This window comes from Motacilla alba, chromosome 4, assembly GCF_015832195.1.
Source record: "Motacilla alba alba isolate MOTALB_02 chromosome 4, Motacilla_alba_V1.0_pri, whole genome shotgun sequence".
NCBI lineage: Eukaryota > Metazoa > Chordata > Aves > Passeriformes > Motacillidae > Motacilla > Motacilla alba.
In genome coordinates this window covers 53,336,875-53,357,137 of record NC_052019.1, presented here as the reverse complement: position 1 = coordinate 53,357,137, position 20,263 = coordinate 53,336,875, and the positions used below count along the sequence as shown (strand labels likewise).

At 39.9% G+C, this 20,263-nt stretch overlaps 1 protein-coding gene across 4 annotated transcripts in view; it reads right to left on the bottom strand.

Annotated features, from left to right (window-relative positions):
- The window catches only part of TECRL (trans-2,3-enoyl-CoA reductase like), a 58,519-nt gene extending 43,436 nt beyond the window's left edge, over positions 1–15,083 (bottom strand). For 3 of the 4 annotated variants that reach the window (XM_038135502.1, XM_038135500.1, XM_038135501.1), the window contains exons 1-2: positions 14,791–15,083; positions 1,448–1,499 (exon numbers count right to left, since the gene is read on the bottom strand). In XM_038135502.1, the coding sequence (XP_037991430.1) occupies positions 1,448–1,499; positions 14,791–15,024 (286 nt within the window). In that variant the 5' untranslated portion in view covers positions 15,025–15,083. The remainder of the gene's footprint in view (positions 1–1,447; positions 1,500–14,790) is intronic. The other variant, XM_038135499.1, reaches the window with a different exon arrangement.
- Positions 15,084–20,263: the final 5,180 nt, after the last annotated feature.

Here is a 20,263-nt window from a genome sequence, read left to right as displayed (position 1 = left end):
ACTGGAAGAGAGATCAAAGCAATGAGCTGAACTGAGAAGAAGGGACACAGGACACTGATACAGTGTACTCCTGGGAATGGGATGAATTGACGTAAAAAATGAGGATTTAAAAAGCATTGAAGGCACTAGCCAGCCCTTCCATGTGCTGTCACACACTGCACAGACAGAGGTTTGGTTCATGATGTATACTGTGCTTTGTTGTATGCTTACTGTCTTACTTCATACTCAGCTCCACTTACATCACTGGGGGTACTTGAGGAGTAAGATGCCTCTTAATATCAAAACAGGTGCCATTAAAATGGCTTATGTACAATCTCACATCATTTTAGCCCAAATCCATTAAAAACCTCATTACAGTTATATCGGCATAAACCTCTGTGCCAGTGTTCTCCAACTGATTTAAACTGCATCAATGTAAACCCAGTTTCAATCGATTTAAGAGATTCTAGGCAGAAGTGCACTGCATTTGACAAACTAATGGGAGGACATACTCTTATTGAAATATTAAAACTTCTGCACTTGATCTTTTCATATTCAACAGCGTGGCTTTTGAACTTTTGCCATTTTGTATTTTACAAGCCCTTACAGGGAGGGAAAATAAGTAACTTTGGAGCAGTTACTGCTTTGGAGCAGTCAGGTTAACAGCCTTTCGCTTCATCAACTGAACCCGTGTGCAACCACAGATGCCTTAAGCTTTAGTGTTTTATGAAATTATAAGGACACAGGAGAAGCAAAATGCTTTTTCTACTTACCCTACATTGAACTCAAGCTTATTAGTGGCTGACAACCTTTTTTTTTATTTTTTTTTTTTCCTGTAAAAGGCATCTAGCCTTTAGTTGAACATACCCCTTTTTGGTAAAAATAATGAAAGCTCAGTATCTAAGATGCCACCCACTAGACCAGGTTGCTCAGTGCCCCATTCAACCTAGCCTTGTACCCTTCCAGGGATATCCACAGCTTCTCTGAGCAGCCTGTGCCAGCACTTTGCCACTCTCACCATAAAGAATTTCTTTCATATATCTAACCTACATCCAGATGTTATTTAATCACTCTGAGCTCACGTTCCCCACTCCAGCAGCTTTCTGGTCCACATGGTCAGTTTATGGCCACCATGAAGCAGTCTATTGTTACTGAAGTATATCCAATATAACACTGGGAGAAGAAATGCAGAACTGGCCTTGAAATGACACCGTGTAATGTTAAAAACAAGATAAAAACTGCTGCCCCTCATGTGCTGGCAGAGATGAATTATGCAGTTCTCTCCTTCCAGTCTCTCCCATCTGCAACACCTACAATAGAACCTTAGTTCAAACACTATTCTTATTGAGCTCTGGAGCTGTCAGGCCAGTCTCAGCTTTTGTGGGAGATTCCTGAAAAATAAATTTGACAATTTCTCTAAGCAAAAGGCCTCTAACCATGTCTCCAGCCTGGTAACCATAGTACTTACATGCTTTGTGAAATTTGTGTTTCACATCAAGAACGGTAGATGCTGGAGGTACCTGGAAAAGAAAGCAAAATGCATGCAGATTAATTTTACTCTTCTTCACTTTGGGATCCCTTCTCCACCCCTCCAATGAAAATATGCTTAAATTTGTCTCCAAGTCCTTCAGGCTAAAATGAAAAAAAAATCAGCAAATTTGTTTTCACAAGTTGGTATGCTATTAAGGATTGTCCAAATTTGAATTATACATCAACTGGACCACCTCTGTTTGGTCGATGGAGGAGTAAAATCACAAGGGTCAAGAGGGAAAGCTGCTGGTCCTGCTTGATGCAATAATTGCCCCCTAGATCAAACCAGTGGGAAAACTTGAAGGGTTTAGCTTTAAAGTTAGGTTGAAGCATGCTGAGGTCCATGTCCTGGAGACATGAAAGGGTTCTCTGGAGAGGGCAATAGCAAAAGTAGGTTCTGTCCTTTCTGCCTCAAATGAGTTTGCTTCTGCGTGCTTTTTGTTCATGTGCACTGAAGCAATTCAGGTGTCACAGTTTTAGAGGGCAGTCTGGAGGCTTTTTAGGCTCTATTTTATTATGTATATTGATTTCTTAATATACTTTGTACAAATTACCTGAGAAACACATTTAGAATTTACTAGAGCAAAATACTTGGATGTGCCTTTTGTTTACAAGGAAAGGCAATGGGAGTCTTGAGGAAGTAGCATGTTGAGCTACTTACAAGTGGATTGTGACAATAACCATGCAAAAAAATAGAGAAGAACATAAGAAATTCTCCTAGTAGATATCATTTAGCACCTTAACATAGACTGTTTTGTTGAAAAGACTGAGTTTGGACAAATACTGATGCAACAAAATAAAATTGCTGACTCTAAAGCAACAAATCAGTGCAGAAAGAAAAGTTTACTCTTATGTAATTGGACACCCCACACAAACACAGAGTATATGTGCTTTTAGTATTTATGAGTAACCCAACTTGCTTCCAGTAATATGAACAGGCAGAGAGCTCAATACAGATTTCAGTGATCTAAAGTTGTAAAATGACACCTGTGCTAAGAGGTAGCAAAGTACAGATATTTTCTAAGTTATTTTCTTGGGTTTAGATGAGAACACTTTATTTTCCACAGTTATAGAGGGTCTCACTGGGCATTTACAGAAACTGCTGTAAATGAAACTCCACTTAAACCCTGACTTGTCTCTCTAATGTGGCTGCTAAGTAAGGCCAACTCCATCCAAATCAAGGCCTAGGCTCCTTGAAACCAAGGATTACCCTTTTTCCCTGTCCCCAACAGCAGTGTTGTCCCAAACCATGCTGAACTGTACTAGGCCAGGCAAGAGACACTGCCCTTGGAGACCCTTTTCTTCTTAGCGACAGGAAACAATAGAAGAAGCCATTTTATCTTTCTTTGTTTAAAAAGGAAAGGAAATATTTTGTCTGTTTTTATTGCACTTGAGCCATTCCATGCAACACCCAGTAAAACAGCACATCTCCCTTAGTATCCATGTATTTTTCCTATCATGTGTGCAACATCTGTGGACTTGGAGGGGTTATGTTCTCGAAACCTCTAAAATGTCTGAAATTGCTTTCTAACACTTTGTAATCTCACACCTGTGAGACCTGGAGCCCAGAATCCACCAGATATGGATGCAAGCTGTTAGCTGGCAACACCTATTCAGCATACAGGCCTGCAGACCATGGGGCAGATGTGCAGGTACTCAGAGCTGGCATTGCCAGCTGAAGGATCGGGGTGGTTTTTTCCAGTTTGATGGAGGATGACTTGGCTTTCTAAATGCAGTATAAGCCACATTGCTGCAGGGCCTGCATTCCTACAGATCAACATCTCACTATGACAGGTTCTGGGATAGAGTAGCTCGGGCCAGCCCATGCTCCGGAGAACTGATAACCCATTTAGGCAAAGAAAGCTGAAAAACTGTAAAGCTTAGCATGCTTAAAGAGCAGTGCTTGCTCAAAACAGAGCCAGGTCTCCATCTCCAGCTCTCCTGAGTATGTTTTGACTTCAGGGCAGAGCTGCCCTCAGTCTGTTCAAAACGTCTAGCCAAGCCCTTGTTAGCAGCTCTACCTTTACATCCCTCTCCCTTTTTTCATCCTGAGACAATCAGTCCTTTCTCCCCTCCAAATCCTGCTATGGCAGCAATGGAGGTCACATCACCTAACTTCAGCTATTTAAAAAATGAATCCAAACTCATGTTTTAGGTTCACCTGTGGAGCCACCCACATGCCTCGGGTGTTGAAAAGCTACCAAGTGCTTGCAGTCCTGCTGCAGGCCAGGAGCGGGTGAGCGTGCCCCTGGGGGGTGATGAGCAGCACCACACAGCACTCCCAGCAGCAGCTGGAAGGGCCGTGCCCTGTACATCCCTAAAGGAGGCAGAGCTCATTAGCAGGACACTGCTGTGCCTGGCCACATCCAAGCTGCTTTAGGCCAGAGTGGTTTAAGCCCTGCCAGCCCGTGGACAGAGATGTGCTGGGCTGGCAAGTTACAGTCTGGCGGCTCCACGCCGGCTGTGGGGACCCCAGGAAGGCACGAAGCTCACATCCAGCCAGAAGGGCAGCAGGACACTTGTTTTATATGAGCCAGCTGCCTTCCAGAAGGATCCTTCCACTTGAGACAAGCTACACAGGTTGCCAGCTGAACAAAACCACAAATACTTTCCCCCTTCAGAATGGGCTGTGACACAGAAGAATCACAGTGTCCTTTCCCAGGCAGAATAATGAGGTTATAGCCACAAAAGAATGAAATACATTTTTTTATGATCTTGATAATTCTGTGTCTTTTTCTAAAGACCTCATAAAACAACCAGTGAAGTTATAGTTTCTAATATTGATCAATGAGAAGATGGATGCTGAGACACCAGCTTACTACTAAGAGTGTCCTCTTTGTAGACCATTAATTATCTTTTGTTCTTTTCATTGTACATCAATAGAAGGTAAGGAATTGTAAGGACTGGGAAAGCATCTGCTCTTATTACCCTTTGTGCTAACTGAATAAAGCACCCTGGAATATTTCACTGTAATTATTAGTCTTACTCTCCTTTCATTCTTTTGAATTATGTCTGAAAGTGTTATAACCCTTTCTTTCCTCTATTTCAGCACTTCACAAATATGCAAAGGCAAAGCAGAGTGAGAGACCACCCTTAGTTTGTTTAAAGCAGGATGGATTTCTGCTCTTATTTGGTATGTATCTTCTACAATCTGATGGTCAAGCCAGCTTTTCCCTACAACTTCTTCACTTGTAGTCTAACTCCTGATTTAAAGTGTAGTCAACTTTCCAGTAAGTGACTATCATGTGTAAGGTTCAAGACTACTTTCTTTTGAAAAAAATGTTATGAATAAATGCATATTTTACAACTGTGGATTGCAGTCATTACTCTTTTCATTCAGAAAAATATGATTTCAAAATGTCAAACCCTGATTTTCCTGTACTTTCACAGCCAGAAAACTTTTACTTTTCCATTTGAAGCAAATGGAAGTAAACTTTTCATTTACAGGAATTCAAGAATTAAAGGACCTTCTGGGTCATCCATACCAGTTCTATTCTTCCTTCAGACACCAATGCACAAAGTATCACATTTCTTCCTAAGATTTAAAATACCATGCTAGTATTTTATACTAGGACTGAAGGAAGAGCACTAAGTGGAAGATATTAAGGGAACTTAACACTGCCTTTTGTGAGCGCAAGGTAATCAGATAGTTATCCACTTTCATACCTCTTTCACATTTATAAGTCAAGGAATTATGCCAAATCTGGTGATCTGCATGTAATTGCATCACACAGTTCTTGTGCTAAAGAATTATTGTAGGGGTCAGAGGTCAGCAGAATATCAATAAGAATTTGAATAATAGAATTTCAGCAAATAAGTAATCTTTCATTCAACATTTCTCCCCGAATACCTTTTTTCTCTTTGTGACATGTCAGTACCATTGCACTGCTGAGTCACCTACTTTGTAACAGGCATTTTCCATAATTGCAGAAATTCAGAAATTCTGCCACTCCAGTTGCTCATTAAACACTGCCCCATTTTCAGCCAGGGTAAATTTGTTCAAAAGGGTGGCATCAGTTTATTGCAGCTGAGGATCTGGCTGCAAAACAGATAACCAGCCAATGGGAAAGCCAGGTAATTTCCAAATTTAGCACTCAACAAATACTTCATCATTACTGCTTTTGCACCCTGTCCTTGTTTTGGGACTATGCTGTGTTGTAAAAAACCAGCAGCATGCCACAGAAAGTTAATTAGAAAAACACCTGTTCTAGCTGATCTGTGTGTTTTGAGAATTTGACTTCCAGATCAGATTGGCTCTTTCTTATTGTCAGTTTTCAAAATCAGAATCAAAAATTGGGCACTCTTTTGCTTTAACCTTTCCCGCACAGAGTGAGTCCCACACAGCTCTCTTGGTGAACCAGTGTGCTGGTCATGCCCAAAGAGATATAAATAAATGAGCTCACCATGGAAATGACGTAGTGCTACCTACATATAGACAAGTGCTGTCAGCAGCTACACAAATGCTTTATCTAGAATCCGGTATTTTAGTCAGTGGAATGCAGTGAAGTGGCTACCAAACAGCTGGCTCTGACCTCAAGGCAGCCCTTCCAGAAGCAGGAGATATTCCGAATTACGGTTTGAGCGGAGGTGGTTTCCAGCACACAGACGTAAGTAAGTAGAGGGCTGCCTCGCTGAGCAATCTTCCAGATTATTTATTATCTGGTCACATGAACCTTGGCATATGAGATAATCTGACTGACTAATATTTCCAGTGATTATGGGCCAAATTAGCTAAGAATACACAGAGCCACATGCTTGCTGCGTGCAGTCATGTCAATTTACACCAGCCAAGTTTGTCTCTAAAGATGATTAATTGTTTTTGTACTGCTAGCTGGGTATTTCTATTTAAAAAAAAAATCCTGTCGCTTTGCAAGAAATTGCCTGAAAGAGTGTCAGACACCAAAAAGCTTTTTCTCTCTCTGCTAAAGATGAGAGCGGAAGTAAAGAGAATGTGATTCATTGGCAGAGAGAAGGTGTGCAGAATTCAACATGCACACCTATTTCTGAGCAAATCTGACAAGATTGGTACATCCCCATGCCCTGTGACCTTTCACTAAGGGGAGTTGAGTAAGGTTACTGTTCACCTCAGCAGCTGAACAGCAGAACCTGTCAGGAAGCCTCTGTCATAACACTTTTCTACCAAGGAAATGGAATTTTTCTGGCAAAACCCTGAATGTGTAAATTTGTGTTGACTTCAAATTGTAAAAATGGAATAGAAATTTATTAAAAAATCTGGTTCTGGCACATGCTGGAAAATCATTTTTTGTGTTATATTCATTACTTTTTATTTCTCATTTGTATAGAACTTTCATTACTTCTGCATTATTTTATGACACATCTATCATGATAGTGCAAAATAATATAACACATGGCTCTCATGTCATTGAAAATAGTCCAATAGGAAATAATATGCAAATAAATGCACTATTAAGTTGTAAAATAAATTGAACTTGAAATATTTATTGTGTCATAACAGATTGAAATATTTCAAAACTAATATGTAATGTAATCCTTCCCAAATTCTACTTCATCGAAAATTCAAGACTCATTTTTTCCACTGTCATTTTCAAAGAAAACAACATTTGGGATATGCATTTAAAAACAAAATCGGTGACAAAAAATAAAGTGATATAAACTGCAAATAATAAAATAAACTTTTAAAAAATTATAATAATTTATTAGAAATAAATATACTGCTGTTTCATTGAATAAAGTATAAATAATAAAGAATAATAAGCAGTCATTTGGACACATATTTCTCAGGAAATAGGGAGGTGTTTATGTTTTTGTTGGGATTTTGATTGCCAGATCTAGCACAGATAAAACCTATGGCTGAGCTGTAGAACCTCTGAATTTGTCTTCCCTTTTCTATCAAATAGCTGTATAGATTTTTAATTGCTTTTTTATATCTACACACACTGCTAAAATTAAAAATCAAAAGTGCACCCAAGAAACTCAACCAATATTTATCACAAGATGGTCACAATCTATTTGGGGGACTGCATAAAGTATAAAAAAAAAAGCCAAAAGATCAACCAATTCAAAAGAAAATTCACAAAAGAATATATTTTGGCAAAACAAATGATTCTATGAGTAGCAGGGCTAATAAAGCAGGTCCATGGAGGGGAGTTGGAAGCTGAGAAGCAGCAGAAAGGAATGGGAAATGAGGGTGATATATGAGAACAACCAGGCAGCATCAGGTCTGTTAGAAATCCAAGTACTTTTCATTATTCAGTACCAAGCGCAATGAAGAGTTGCTTGCTGTACTTCTGGTAGAGGTCCTCTGATTGCCACAATTGGTTCTTTTGATGCACAAGAAATGTAGCTGTTAAGGAAGAAAAGCTGGCATTTTAAGGACTTCTTAAAATCCAAAATTGCTTAAACACAGGCAGATACAATAATAGCATTAACGTGTACTGCTGGGTATTTACAGACCCATGACTGCATGGCTCAGGTGTTCTGTGAAGAATCACACACTGGATTTCAGAAAGAAGCTAAAGCATGTTCTGATGGAGCAATAAATCATAAGCAGGAGTATTTTAATGCTAATAATGCCTACAAGAGATGCCATTCTGCACCTAACTTTCCATCATGGGCTGTGCTGTTAACTATTAGACTAATAAAAAACCTACTGCTCCCTATGGTCTTGTATTGCTCCAGTCCATTTATAATTTGCAATAATCTCTGAATTATCTCTGATGCAATAAGGCAAATGTGTGGCTGGGGTAAAATGTCATAACTTTGGTGGGAAAGAGGATATTTTCACACTGGCTGGGAATCTGTCTTCACAGATGCAATTTTGACAATATTCACTGCTCTGGTGGCATACTGGCTTTTGCTGCTGGCCAGAATGTTCAGGAAGAGTTGGAGCACAACCAGTGTCTCACAAATTCACTCTTGTTTTTGCTCAACTTTGAATGCAACTTTAATTTTTTTGAATATTTATTATATTTGCTTCTTTATTTCTTCCCCCAGGCTTAGGCTCTTTTTATCTAAAATAAGAGATGTATAAAATCTGTCATTTAAAGGCACTTCTAAGCTTTGATTGGTATCAGCTGAAGCATTAGTCATCTGTTGCAGCTTCTGTAATTCTTTAAATTATCCCTTTGCAAATGCTAAATGCCCTAAAGTTACCAGCTTCTCCCCTCCCCAGTCTCTCTCTTCTAGAAAAATCAAAGGCCATTTCTCCAGGTATTCCATTTAAAAAGCCATCTCACAGCAAGCAAAAAGTAATATGTAGAGTTGCCTCTTTTCATCTGAAACCATCCGTAGCTATATTGACATTAAAATTATGTGACTTTCTAGCAGAGCAGGAATAAGTGTCACGCATTGCTACAACAGAATTTGAATATGTTTACCTACTTTACCAAGTACAAGTAGTAACTGAGGAAGAAAATACTACTGTCACCAGCACTGTGGGCTGGGCATAAGATTCAATGCTTACAGGCAAGAAAAGACACATTTATATTTTATAAATATATTTTTTCTCAGTGCCCCCCAGCAGGGGCCAGATCCCCGTTGTGCTGGATGCTGTGAAAAGGTACAGTGAAAGACACGACACCATGAAATCCTCCTTCCAAAAGGAAGCAAAAAAAGAGGATTTCCACAGCAATGAGCCTACATCCAGCTGGTTTTGTGTCTGTGTTCCTTCAGCCATTTTGCTGTGGGAGTTGCTGCTATTTGGGACTCAGCATCCATGTCTCACTGTGGAAGCCCCCTGCTTTGACACAGCTGGTTATTCAGCCCCTTTTGGCATCTCTGGCATCAGAGGTGGCACATCATCAATGATAGATTGCTTAAATAAGAAAAATTATTATAAAAATCCTCTGTATGGAATGAGACCACTGAGGATGGTCACAGGCTCTGCTCGTTCTCCACAGAGAAGAAGATACAGTCCTCTCAAGTGAAATATTAGAAATGAAATATTTAGGGGGGAAAATACTTTAAATGGCCATGAAAGTATTAATCTCTTTCCTGGGAAAGGACTTCTTTACTTTGCTTCCCTACAATGAGGCTAATGGGAAGAACCTGACATTAGAGGCAATGTTCTGGTACTGCAAAGAGTTCCTTTGCAGAGTTTCATTGCCTTCTTTAATGACTGCACTCGCTCACCTAAAATGAATGTGGTATGTCTAACCTCCCAGCCATGATGTGAGAAGTTATTTTTATTTGCTAGAGCTGACTGTGCAAAAGAGATGACTGCTCTCCTCGGCTGTTCCCTTTCTGTGACAGAGCAGCAACCCACAGGCAAGAGTAAGAGCTATCTGATACCAGAGACAGCATTTCTGCATGCAGATGGCTTTGCTGATATGCCAGTGGAAATTCATTGTATTGTTAAGCCATAGCATGCAGGTACAAACGCACTGCTGCTTCAGGTGCTTTCCAAACAAACAAACAAACAAAACACAAACAAACAAACAAACAAAAAGCTTATAACTCCATCAGAGAAAAGCAGGCCTTTCAGAGCAATCAGAATAAGCCCTAATTCATCTTTGGCAAAAGATGCAGTGATATACACACTGTAATATTTAACTGAAGAAGTGTTGAGTACGTACAAGTGGCTGGGTTCATGCATAGACTTGTGTGCAAGGGCGTTTTAATTCCCTAAAAATAACAATATTCCCATGACATTCATTGTAGGCATTGCACAGCAAACAATGCCTACAACTCACAGACATATAGCTAGAAGTTCCTCCAGTGTCTACTGTGAGCCATAAATGTTCAATTATCCCTAACTGGGTTTTACAAAGGGATTTCAGTGGGAGAAGGCACTGGGTAGAGGATGGAGAGCTGGCTCAAGGAACAGTGGGAAAGTAGCCTCCATTATCTTTGCAACACATCAAGGAAAGAGGCTCTTCCTGCACATCTGAAGAACCAAGATCTTTTCTGCAGGCCTGAGGAAGTGCTCTGAAAAGGGAGAGTCACAGCACAGTAGCCAAAACCTGAGTTTGCACCTCTATTTACAGCTTAACTTGCAAAATCGTACAGCACAAAACTACTGAGCTCCGAGGCTTTTGATGGGAAAAAAGCTTTCTCTGCTGGTTTCTCCAGAGGTGATTTATTCTGTAAAAACTGTACTGTGTAACATTTCCTGCCTTAAAAGCAACTCATGCAAAGTTAATTACATTGCACTATGTTTGTGGGAAAATACATTTTACTACAAGTTAATTTGAAGAAAAAAATATTATACAATGAATGCTATAAAAGAAACAGTTATGAGTTGCTTTAACAGCACTTATAAATCAAATCACTGCACATCAATAACTTTAAAACCAACCTACATCAGGTTTTTGGAACAATGTATGAGGGAAATAGTTTTTGAGTAGCCATGTATTTTTCATAAGTTGTGGGTGGCAAAAAAATGTGGGTTATTTGTTAAAAAGTACAAAAAGGAATTGTTTTCTTTCATTTATAGGACTTGATGATTTTTGCGTGTTCTACTGTTTTCTGTGGCTTTTTGGAAGCAACACAGAAGCCATAATCCTTAGACACTTTGTGATACTATTTAATTGAAAATATTTCTCACAAGAAATCTTTAATTACACGATTTCCTCCTTACACAGACATAGGAATTTCATCCATACAAATTAATAAATTGCAAGGAAAAAAGGGACTTTTGGTGATCTAGGCTCACCTGCTTTTTTACACTGGCCAAAGAAGAGGTTTATTCCTTGCTAAATAATTCTTTCACTCATTGAGCAAGAAACATGTATGATTCATGTTTCAACTACAGACTATCTTCACACAAATGCAGCATTGCTGTGCATGTGAAAGAGCTGAACATTGGCCCACAAGACAATCAACTCTTGCTTACCATCCCTTGAGTGTAAAAATATGGGCCAAATTTCTTGGCTAAATTTTCCTAATTGTGGCTTTCAGGCATCAGCTCTTGTAAGGCCTTTCGCTGCTTGGGCAAGAGCTTTTCTGCTCAGAAACATCCTCTCCTGGGTCTGCCTCCGTGGGGAGCGGGGAAAAAAGGAAGGAAAACCCAGGATGGTGTCCTGCAAAGTGGCCCTGACACCTGGACTCTTGTCCTGTCATGGGCAGTGTGTGGAGCAGCAGGCTGCTTGTGCACCTCCTCAAAACTTCAGTGCCTAGTCCCAAGACACCTCCTCTGAGCATTTATATGCTGTTTTTAAGGACAGTTGTAGCCTAAGTTTAAATAACTTTCTCTACTTGGAGACTTCCCCCAGTTTGGGGACATTTTGTAGAATAACTGGGAAAAAAAAAAAAACAAACACCTGAAGCTGGTTTGTGATTCCTCCCCATCCTCCAAAATCAGAAGCCTCTTCTCTATGGCACATCACCTCAGAATTAATTTCAAGAGCAAATCTAGGGGAAAAGATCTCATACCGCTATTATTTCTCTTCTAAATTCTTTAAGTAACTCACTGGAAAAGCTCGTGTGCACCAAACTACTTGCATAATGTCATATCCATAGCAGAGAAAGTCCCCAGAGCAGGCTGACAATATTAAATAAAAGAAATTGTACTCCTATAAAAAATTTCATGTTCACAGTGTGCATGTGCAAAAGAAACTGCCACTGTTGCTGACTCGTGTGAATTTAAGTTTTGCAAGATTAGGTAATTTTCCTCCAAACCCAGCTCCTGCAGGAGATGAGTATGGCACCAAGATGTCTGGGATTTTTCTCTTCTTCTGCTTCCTGTCATTATTTTTTTCTGCCTTTCCTGGATGTAGAAAAGCCTGCAACAGGGTGTGAATGTGTTTTAAAGGCTTAAAAAACAAACATGTATTTATTCTTTTACTTTATTCTTATATTTACTCCTTGAAGTTAAAGACAACCAAGAACTTATAATAACCACTTAATATACGTGACTGATCCTTCCCAAAAGTGTAAGATAGGTAAGAAAACTAAAGGAAATAATGCTATTTTTCCTTTTTTTAATGGAGAATTATTTCACGGAAATAATTGTGCTGGATTCAAAACTTTGGATTGATGGTGATTTCTCAAGATGACACAGCCAAACACACCTTTTATAAATTCCTGATACTGCGTTGAGGACAGGAAATTATTTCTTGCTAAATACCAGAACTAGTTAAATGTACCATAATTTTGCAGACTTTACAGAGCTCCCACTAATCTGAATGGGATTCATAGGCACATGCAAGGATCTCAGAGAAACTCAACCTCATGGAAGCAGCTCCTGGTGTTTAACCACAGAGCATTGAGCATTGAATCACTCTGCCTGAGTTTCTGCTGGGGGGAGAAAGAAAGGGCTCTTCTCTCTGCCATTATAATACAATTTTCCACTGCAGATTTGTTAATCTGAGAATATTATAAATGCATTTGCTAAATCATAATATTCTGACCCACTAGGAATATGCAAGAAGAGTCTAAATACATACATTTTAAAATCTACGGTTTCTATTCTGGCAAGCGGGATTTACATGCAAACCCAAGAAATTAAGTTAATCATAACTATCTTACAAACAGGAAACAGGCATTAGAAGTGTCATGTTGGGCCTGTATCAGTTATATTTAATTAAACAGAAAATTATGCATAATCCAGTACACCAGTCTCTTGTTTCCTCTACCAACCAACTGAAATTAAGTTTACCAATACTAACAAGGGTTCATGCAAGCAAGGAACTCAACTTCTGTAACTTCAGGGTTGGCTTAGGGAGTATCACAGCAAATACAGGGACTTAAACAGCCAGGTGAATGAGCATTCAGAAACCAAATTCTTTAGGCAGTCTTGGAAATCTCAGCCTTGTACTATACTTGTACCAATTCCTTGGTACTGTGCCAAATAATTTTTTTTTAAAAGCCCATACTGCTGGCCATGTAAATTGAACATATATTTCTGTTTCTGAGCAGAGACTTGCAGTTGTTATTGCTACCCTGTGTGTATTTTACCTCTGAATAAAGAGTACTTAGCAATTACCACTCATGTCTGTCTTTTCACCACTACAGAGGCAGAGTCTGTGGTTTGGAGGAGGTGTAGAAAATCTTCAGAGTCAGAAAAACTCAGAATAAAGATTAAAACCCAGGTCTGGTATCATCCCAGCAGCATGGAAGGATTCCTGAAATGTGGCTCTCTGCCTAATGCTGTCTCTGTACTATACATATTTTAATGACATTATAGGAAAGCTCAAGAAACAGATTTGTCTTTCTTTTGATCAAAATCTAATTCTATATGTATGTAGATAAACTAACAACTGTGTAAATATCACTCAATAAAGTAATGTGAACACTACCATCAAAATTGTTAATAGTCATCCCATTTGTTTGACCATTTTGTGCATGTTTCCTCTTTGGCTAAGTTAGAAAAAAATAGCAAAAAATATTTTGCCTCATTAAGAATGAACAAATGAGACATTTACCTTTAACTAGGGACACAATTTGCAAAAACACCCTTTAAATTACCAAGAACACTGGAAATCTGGTAGTATTCCACCCTGCATATTTCAAAGGCATGAAATTAAACATTTGAAGCAAACTTATCTACCTGTTCCAGCTGTTGCCAATGAGGATAAGGGAACTTTTTTCCTAGAAAAACAGTAAGTCCCAAAACTCCACTAATTTACTGAAAATAACATAGGCTAAATAGATTAGGATTCCCATTTTCATGGCATGAAAGAGACCAACTCTTTCACTGAGGGACAATGAATCGCAAAAACGGTGATGAAAACATTTATGAAGCATTTTTACCTGTTATTTGTGGGTTCATGAACTTCCATCCTACCCTGTCCTCTCATCCTATTTATGCAATTTGGCTGTAGTTTATATTTTTAACTCACATTATTAAAACAAACAAATACAACAAACAAACAAAATTCAAAACACCTCTTTTAGCTAAAACTCTTTGTTTAAAACAATTTTTTTTTAATTGCCAGGTCCAATCTAATAAGCAGGGCACAGCTGAGTACATTTAGGTACCAGCAAGTACTCATAGCATTGCAGAGATGGTAGGCTTTACAAATGTATTAAAAATGAGTATCCATTCTGAAACAAATGTTTAAGTATCATGCTCTGAAATAGACACTGTAATCTAAGTGTCAAGAGTCAGCCTAAGGACGTAACTTTGAGCCCGCAGAGCTGCCAAGAGGTCTAAAAGAAAGCAGTGCAGGATTATTTGTAAAAATCCTGGAGAAGACCAGCCCAGGGTTATGACTCACAAGGAATTCGTAGTGACTCCCAGAGAAAGGAATGAAAGTACTTCCACTACAGAATAAGACCACACCACACTGAAAACAGAGTCCCTGACCTGGCATCGTGTGAACCAGGCGCAGCCCCAGCGTGCTGGGATAATACACTCACCTTGTCCAAAATGCAGATCTGCTTCTTGCTTTGCACATCAACAATCTCTACTTCAAAGTAGGTGATTTTTGAATGTTTGAGCGCGGGTGATGGTTTGATTTGGCCAGCAGAGAGCACCAGCTGCGATAAGTTGAAAAAAGAGCGTGAGTCATTGTGAGACATGGACAGAGCTCCTCCATCGGCTGCGAGGTCCCTCCTGTGTTCTGGAGCGCCGGGGTTCTGCCTCTTGAGCATGCTGTGACCCAGCAGCAGCGATCGTCATATCAGCAGGGGACAGTTCCAGGGGAAAATGTTTCCTCCCTGCTGCAGTTAAATACAGCCACAGACCGACGAGACACAAAAGGTCAAGTGGCATTCCATTTGAAGTGTACTGTCTTATTTAGCAGGAGGGAAAACAATGGCTCTGTAATCCATGTCTATATTTAATCTGCTATCGTGATGCCCTGTGTTGATGCTGCTGCTGCTTTCTGATTTTCTTTTTTTTTCATTTCATTTAAACCAGGGTTTGAAACAAGACATCCTGAAACTCCCTATTAGCAGATATCAGATCTGAAATTCCAGAGCCCCAGAGGGGCAACCAGAAATGAATGTAGCAAATTCCACTGTTACCTACTGAGACAGATGTTTAAAATGTCCATGTACATGTATAGGTATAAATGTCACCTATTCTAGAACGATCATGATCAGATGCCATCTATTCTAGAAATATCTACTAACAAAATAGCATGAGTTCATCAGCAAAATTTAGGGGATACTTGCAAATATCTGCTTAGCTTTAGCACTATGGATTTTCTGGCATTTAATGGGGTAGAGCTTTCCTTACGGTTCTGCCAGGGAAAATCAATGGAAGGAATGGAAATTATAACCTTAAAGGCATTCATTCAGGGATCATTTCACTATTTTCTATTCTATTCACTATTCACTTCACTATTTCACTATTTTCTTATTCTTTCCTGACAATTTTTACAATGCAAGTCTGCAACAAAACAAAAGCAGCTCTAATGGTAAGAATAAAGACTACATAAAAAATCAAATTTTCTCTGAAGCAGCTTCCCCGAGCCTTGTTTAAACTTCATTTCTCCATGTATGGCTTTTTAGTAGGATATAACAGAACTAGCAGCACCTTTCCATCCTGAAATTCTCCCTAAATTTCCCTGGGCTGCCTAGGATTACAGTGTTAGAAGGGCACCATGAATTTCTGCAGACAGCTCTTTCCACAGAGTAAATTCTGAATACATTTCTCCATGGTAAAATCTCAGGAAAACTACAATCACTATTACAAAAATCATATGGGTTTGTTACACTGAGAAAATTAATTAAGTGGAAAAAAGCTTCCACAAAGTAAAAGTGACCACACAATTAATACCCACTCTGGGGATGCAGGGTGGAAACAGAACAGGTCTCTTTTCTCTAATTCCATTAAGAATTAGAGAAAATATAGTGGTTCTTTAGCCATAGTTCTGACTAAAGGAGCTAACCCCAACTCATAGCTAAGATGCTTTATGCCCACATGACATAACCAATTTTGAATTAGCCTAGACTGAGAGAAAAGTCCCCACTGCTTGGTGATGGAGTCATGCAGCCTTGGAATGCCTTCACTGGATTTGTTAATGGAAAGCCCTGACTGGGGGAATGCAGGTGTACAACAATATCGATCCACTACTACAACAAAAAACAGGATTAAATTTTGACTATACTGAAATCAGGTAGTGTCTAGCCATTGGTGCAGAACAAGGCAGCATCTACAAGAAAAAAGCAGTTAGACTTGATGATATCATATCAAAGAAGTTCACGTGTCTCTGAGGTTAAATGAAAGGGGTTCAAGGAACCATCACCTTGGTGGAGTCAATACAGCAAGCAGAAATTCTGGTAAAAGCGAGTCACGACAGAGAGAATGGCAAATTATTGTCTTGCTGTAAGGGGCTTCCTAAAAACAGCCACCTGAAGACCACAGAACACACAGGTCCTAAAATCCAAGTGTGAGATACACTTATTTGAATATGCTACTCTAAAGAAACTAAAATCTGCTGTACAAGGGATGAGACAAACTGATACAATATTCCCTTTTAGCTGTAAGATTTATATGAATAAGTGAGTTGTAATAGCATATATTAATAAATTTCTAAATTTATTTCAATTCAAAACCCATAAAGAATAATATTGATCATCAAGGCTAATTTCTGTGTATATAAAGGAACTGGTGGTACAGTCATTACTGCGGGTATATTTATAACATTTAAAAGGATAACATCTGAGGTGCTGCTGCTGCTGAGAAAAAAAGTTTTTGATTTACTGCAGACATTTAAATGATCAGAATTTTATTACTGACCAATGAATGCTTGAATATCTGAACCAATTCCAGGAAAATGCTTACAAAAATATACTCTTGTTTCTTGCAATCCAAGCTAATTATTTGCAATTTCAATATTTTGATAAACAACCATTTTACAGACCCAAACACTTTGCTGACATTAATTAGGAGAGCTTCCCTAAAGGTGGCTGGCCTTTTCTTCCCTCTATTGTATTATGGATTTATTTAGGATCAGACTGCAGCAAAAGTAATGCTTGCATATAAGGTGGATGAGAGCTACTCTACCAAAAATAATCAGGGATAGAGTTACCACTGATAATCCAACTCTAAAAGGGAGATGAATAAAAGCTGTGATGGTTTTGCCATAATTGTAACAAGTGCTGCACTTTTTTGAAATGGCATCGATGGGTTTGGATGTTCCAGCTCAGTGTGAAGCCATCCAGCTCATTCTGTGTGGAAGTGCACATAGAAGGGAAACATTAATTACTGGACAGAAGGCACATCTTTCCTTTCAATGCCATTATTGTGCCTCATCTCAGTCCTCAGCACTGGAGATGGGCAGTCCCAGCCCATGGGGACAAGTGATCAGCCCTATGGTGAGATTTATTGATCCTCTTTACACGGCCATAAGGTGCTGTCCCCAGAGCTGCGGCAGGGCTGGCAGTCAGCAGCCACCCAGCCCCTGACCTCAGCTTCATTCTGGGACTCTGAGAGGAGTCAAAGAGCACTCAGCAAGAATTAAATCATCTCTGACAGCTTCAACTCACACTGAAGTTCAGGCCATATAAGGGGTTGATATTTTTGAGGAGCCGCAAGAATGGGCATCACTCTTCTCAAAGTGTGGCTCTGCCTCCCTTGGCACTCAGCTCACATGAGCTGTTTTGGAGACAGACAGGCACTTGGTTAAGCCTTCCTTCTGAAATGCACTTTTTCAAGGAGGCACAGAATGCCTGCCCTCAAATCACAGAGCTTGGCCATCATCTCTGGTTAATAGAACTGCTGATATTTTCAGGAAAAAAAGTTACACCTGTGAAGGATGATTTGCACCCTTCTAATCAATATCTTGAAACAAGCATCAGCTTGTGCTGGTCATTACAAAATAGGTAACAAACCACTGGCCAGGGGCTAAGACAGCATTCTACTTATGACATTGATTTCCTGTGAGGTGTTGGGGACCTGCTGTTCCCTTCCTATTCCACATACCATCCCTGTGTGAGGCTCTCTTGCACTGTGCATTTTGCAGACAGCCCGCCACAAAGGGATTTCAAAAGATCTTAGCTGGGGCCTTAAGGTGCTTCTGAAGTTCCTTTTCATCTCTGGTGATGTTTTGAACTCCTCCTTCCCCAGTGAATTGGTCACCTCCTTTCAGCCTGCAGAATGTCAGCTGCTAAGTCAGCAGCAGAGGGTCACCTCTGTCAGCCCAGATGCTTGTCAGCAGCCCCTCACATGTCACTTTTTTATCCCACACATTTGGAATGCTTGGAGGGACCAGGGTTATTCCTTTCCCACAGACACAGAACTCCAGAGCCGAAAGTATGTGGGGTTCAGAGCCACAGGTCATGAAATCCAAAACAAAGCAGATTGCCCAGGTCACACTTACCTCAGTGTGCCATTTTTGGAGATTGTGCCATTTGTCTTGCTGAGGAGGGAGATCTGAACCAGTGTGTTCACATGGCCCTTGGCCTCACACCTTTCTCAGCACCTGTGCATCCCTTACACCTGGCATTGTGCTTGATGTAACCACACTGTTAACATCTCCCTATTAGATTTCATGCTCTAAGGGCCAGGCAGGAGTGTGGAGCTGTTCTTCCAGTGGCTTGTTATTGAGCTGTCCAAGGAAGGACCTAAAAACCTGATCTAATTTATTCATTTGGAAGAACACTGACAAGAATTTGTGTGCCTGGCTTCTGGCTTCATCTGGCAGAAAGTTTAGGAATAGGTTTACCAGATTATTTGGTATAGCTATTGCATTTAAATGTTTGGTTTGATTCTGCTACCCATAGCAATTAAATAACAGCTAGAATGTATTTCTGAAGCATTGCAGAAATTTAAGCATGACCCTGGCTGCTAGGGGGGGAAAAAACCAACAACATAAAAGACCAACAAAAACCACTGTGCATGAACATCTGGCATTTCTTTGCCTGCACACACCTACCTCAGGAGTCATAAAATCAATTTAAAACAATCTATCTACATGCTTGCACACAAAAATGCCACTTAAAAGCAGCTCCACAGTGTTCCTACTAAAACGACTCAGGTCAATTTATTTTCTCTCCTGAAGCGAAGTCTCTTAAATAAGCAGTGGACAAAAGAGAGACACAGAAGGAGAGTGTCCTGACTCTAACACTAAACAATACCTAAAGCTATTTTAAATAATGCTGAAGTCAGGACTAAACCCCTCCAGCTAGGGGACCAGGTAAAAGTGATATACACCCATGTCCCTCCTCTTCAGCTACACTGGCAGAGCTCCTCAGCAGAGGGTGACAGCCTTGCTGACCCTGGGAGCTGTGCAATGGAAACATTACATGACCACAAGCCACAAACCTCAGGCCACGTCCTTCAGAGGCTGTGAGAAGGGAGAGTCAAAGGAGCAGCTTGCAAGCAGAGCCCTGGGATGTCCAGTGCCCACCTTGCCCCTGCAGGAGCTTTTACCACTGACCAGACCAATGATGTTTTGCCAGCTGTTTAAAATCTCACTGCAGTAGCCTGGTTTTATCCTTCTGGCTCTGAAAACTGAAAATATTGACTTTAAACTTTGGTGTGGGTGGTGCCAATTAGAAGCAAATTCACAGCACAAATCAAATCCAAAGGCAGTGTTTGTTTTATCCCCCACAGACATCCATGAGAGACACAAGGGAAATAAGCAAAGCTGAAATACAGGATAGTAATTCTATCTGCAAGCAGTACACAGTGAAACCTCCACCCCCAGCCCCTGTAGCACACAAACACACACCTACTTCTCTACCAAAATAAGTACAGCCTGATACAGAACTCAAATCTGATGATGAACTGGATATATCATAACGGACAGCTGCTGGACTGTAGTATGAAAGAAGCCCAAGAAGATGCTCCTGGTGATGAAGAGACCCAAATGAATCTTCAAAAGTGACCAGTCTTTTAAGGTCACTGACAATAAATACTGTATTCACAGCTGTGAAGTTT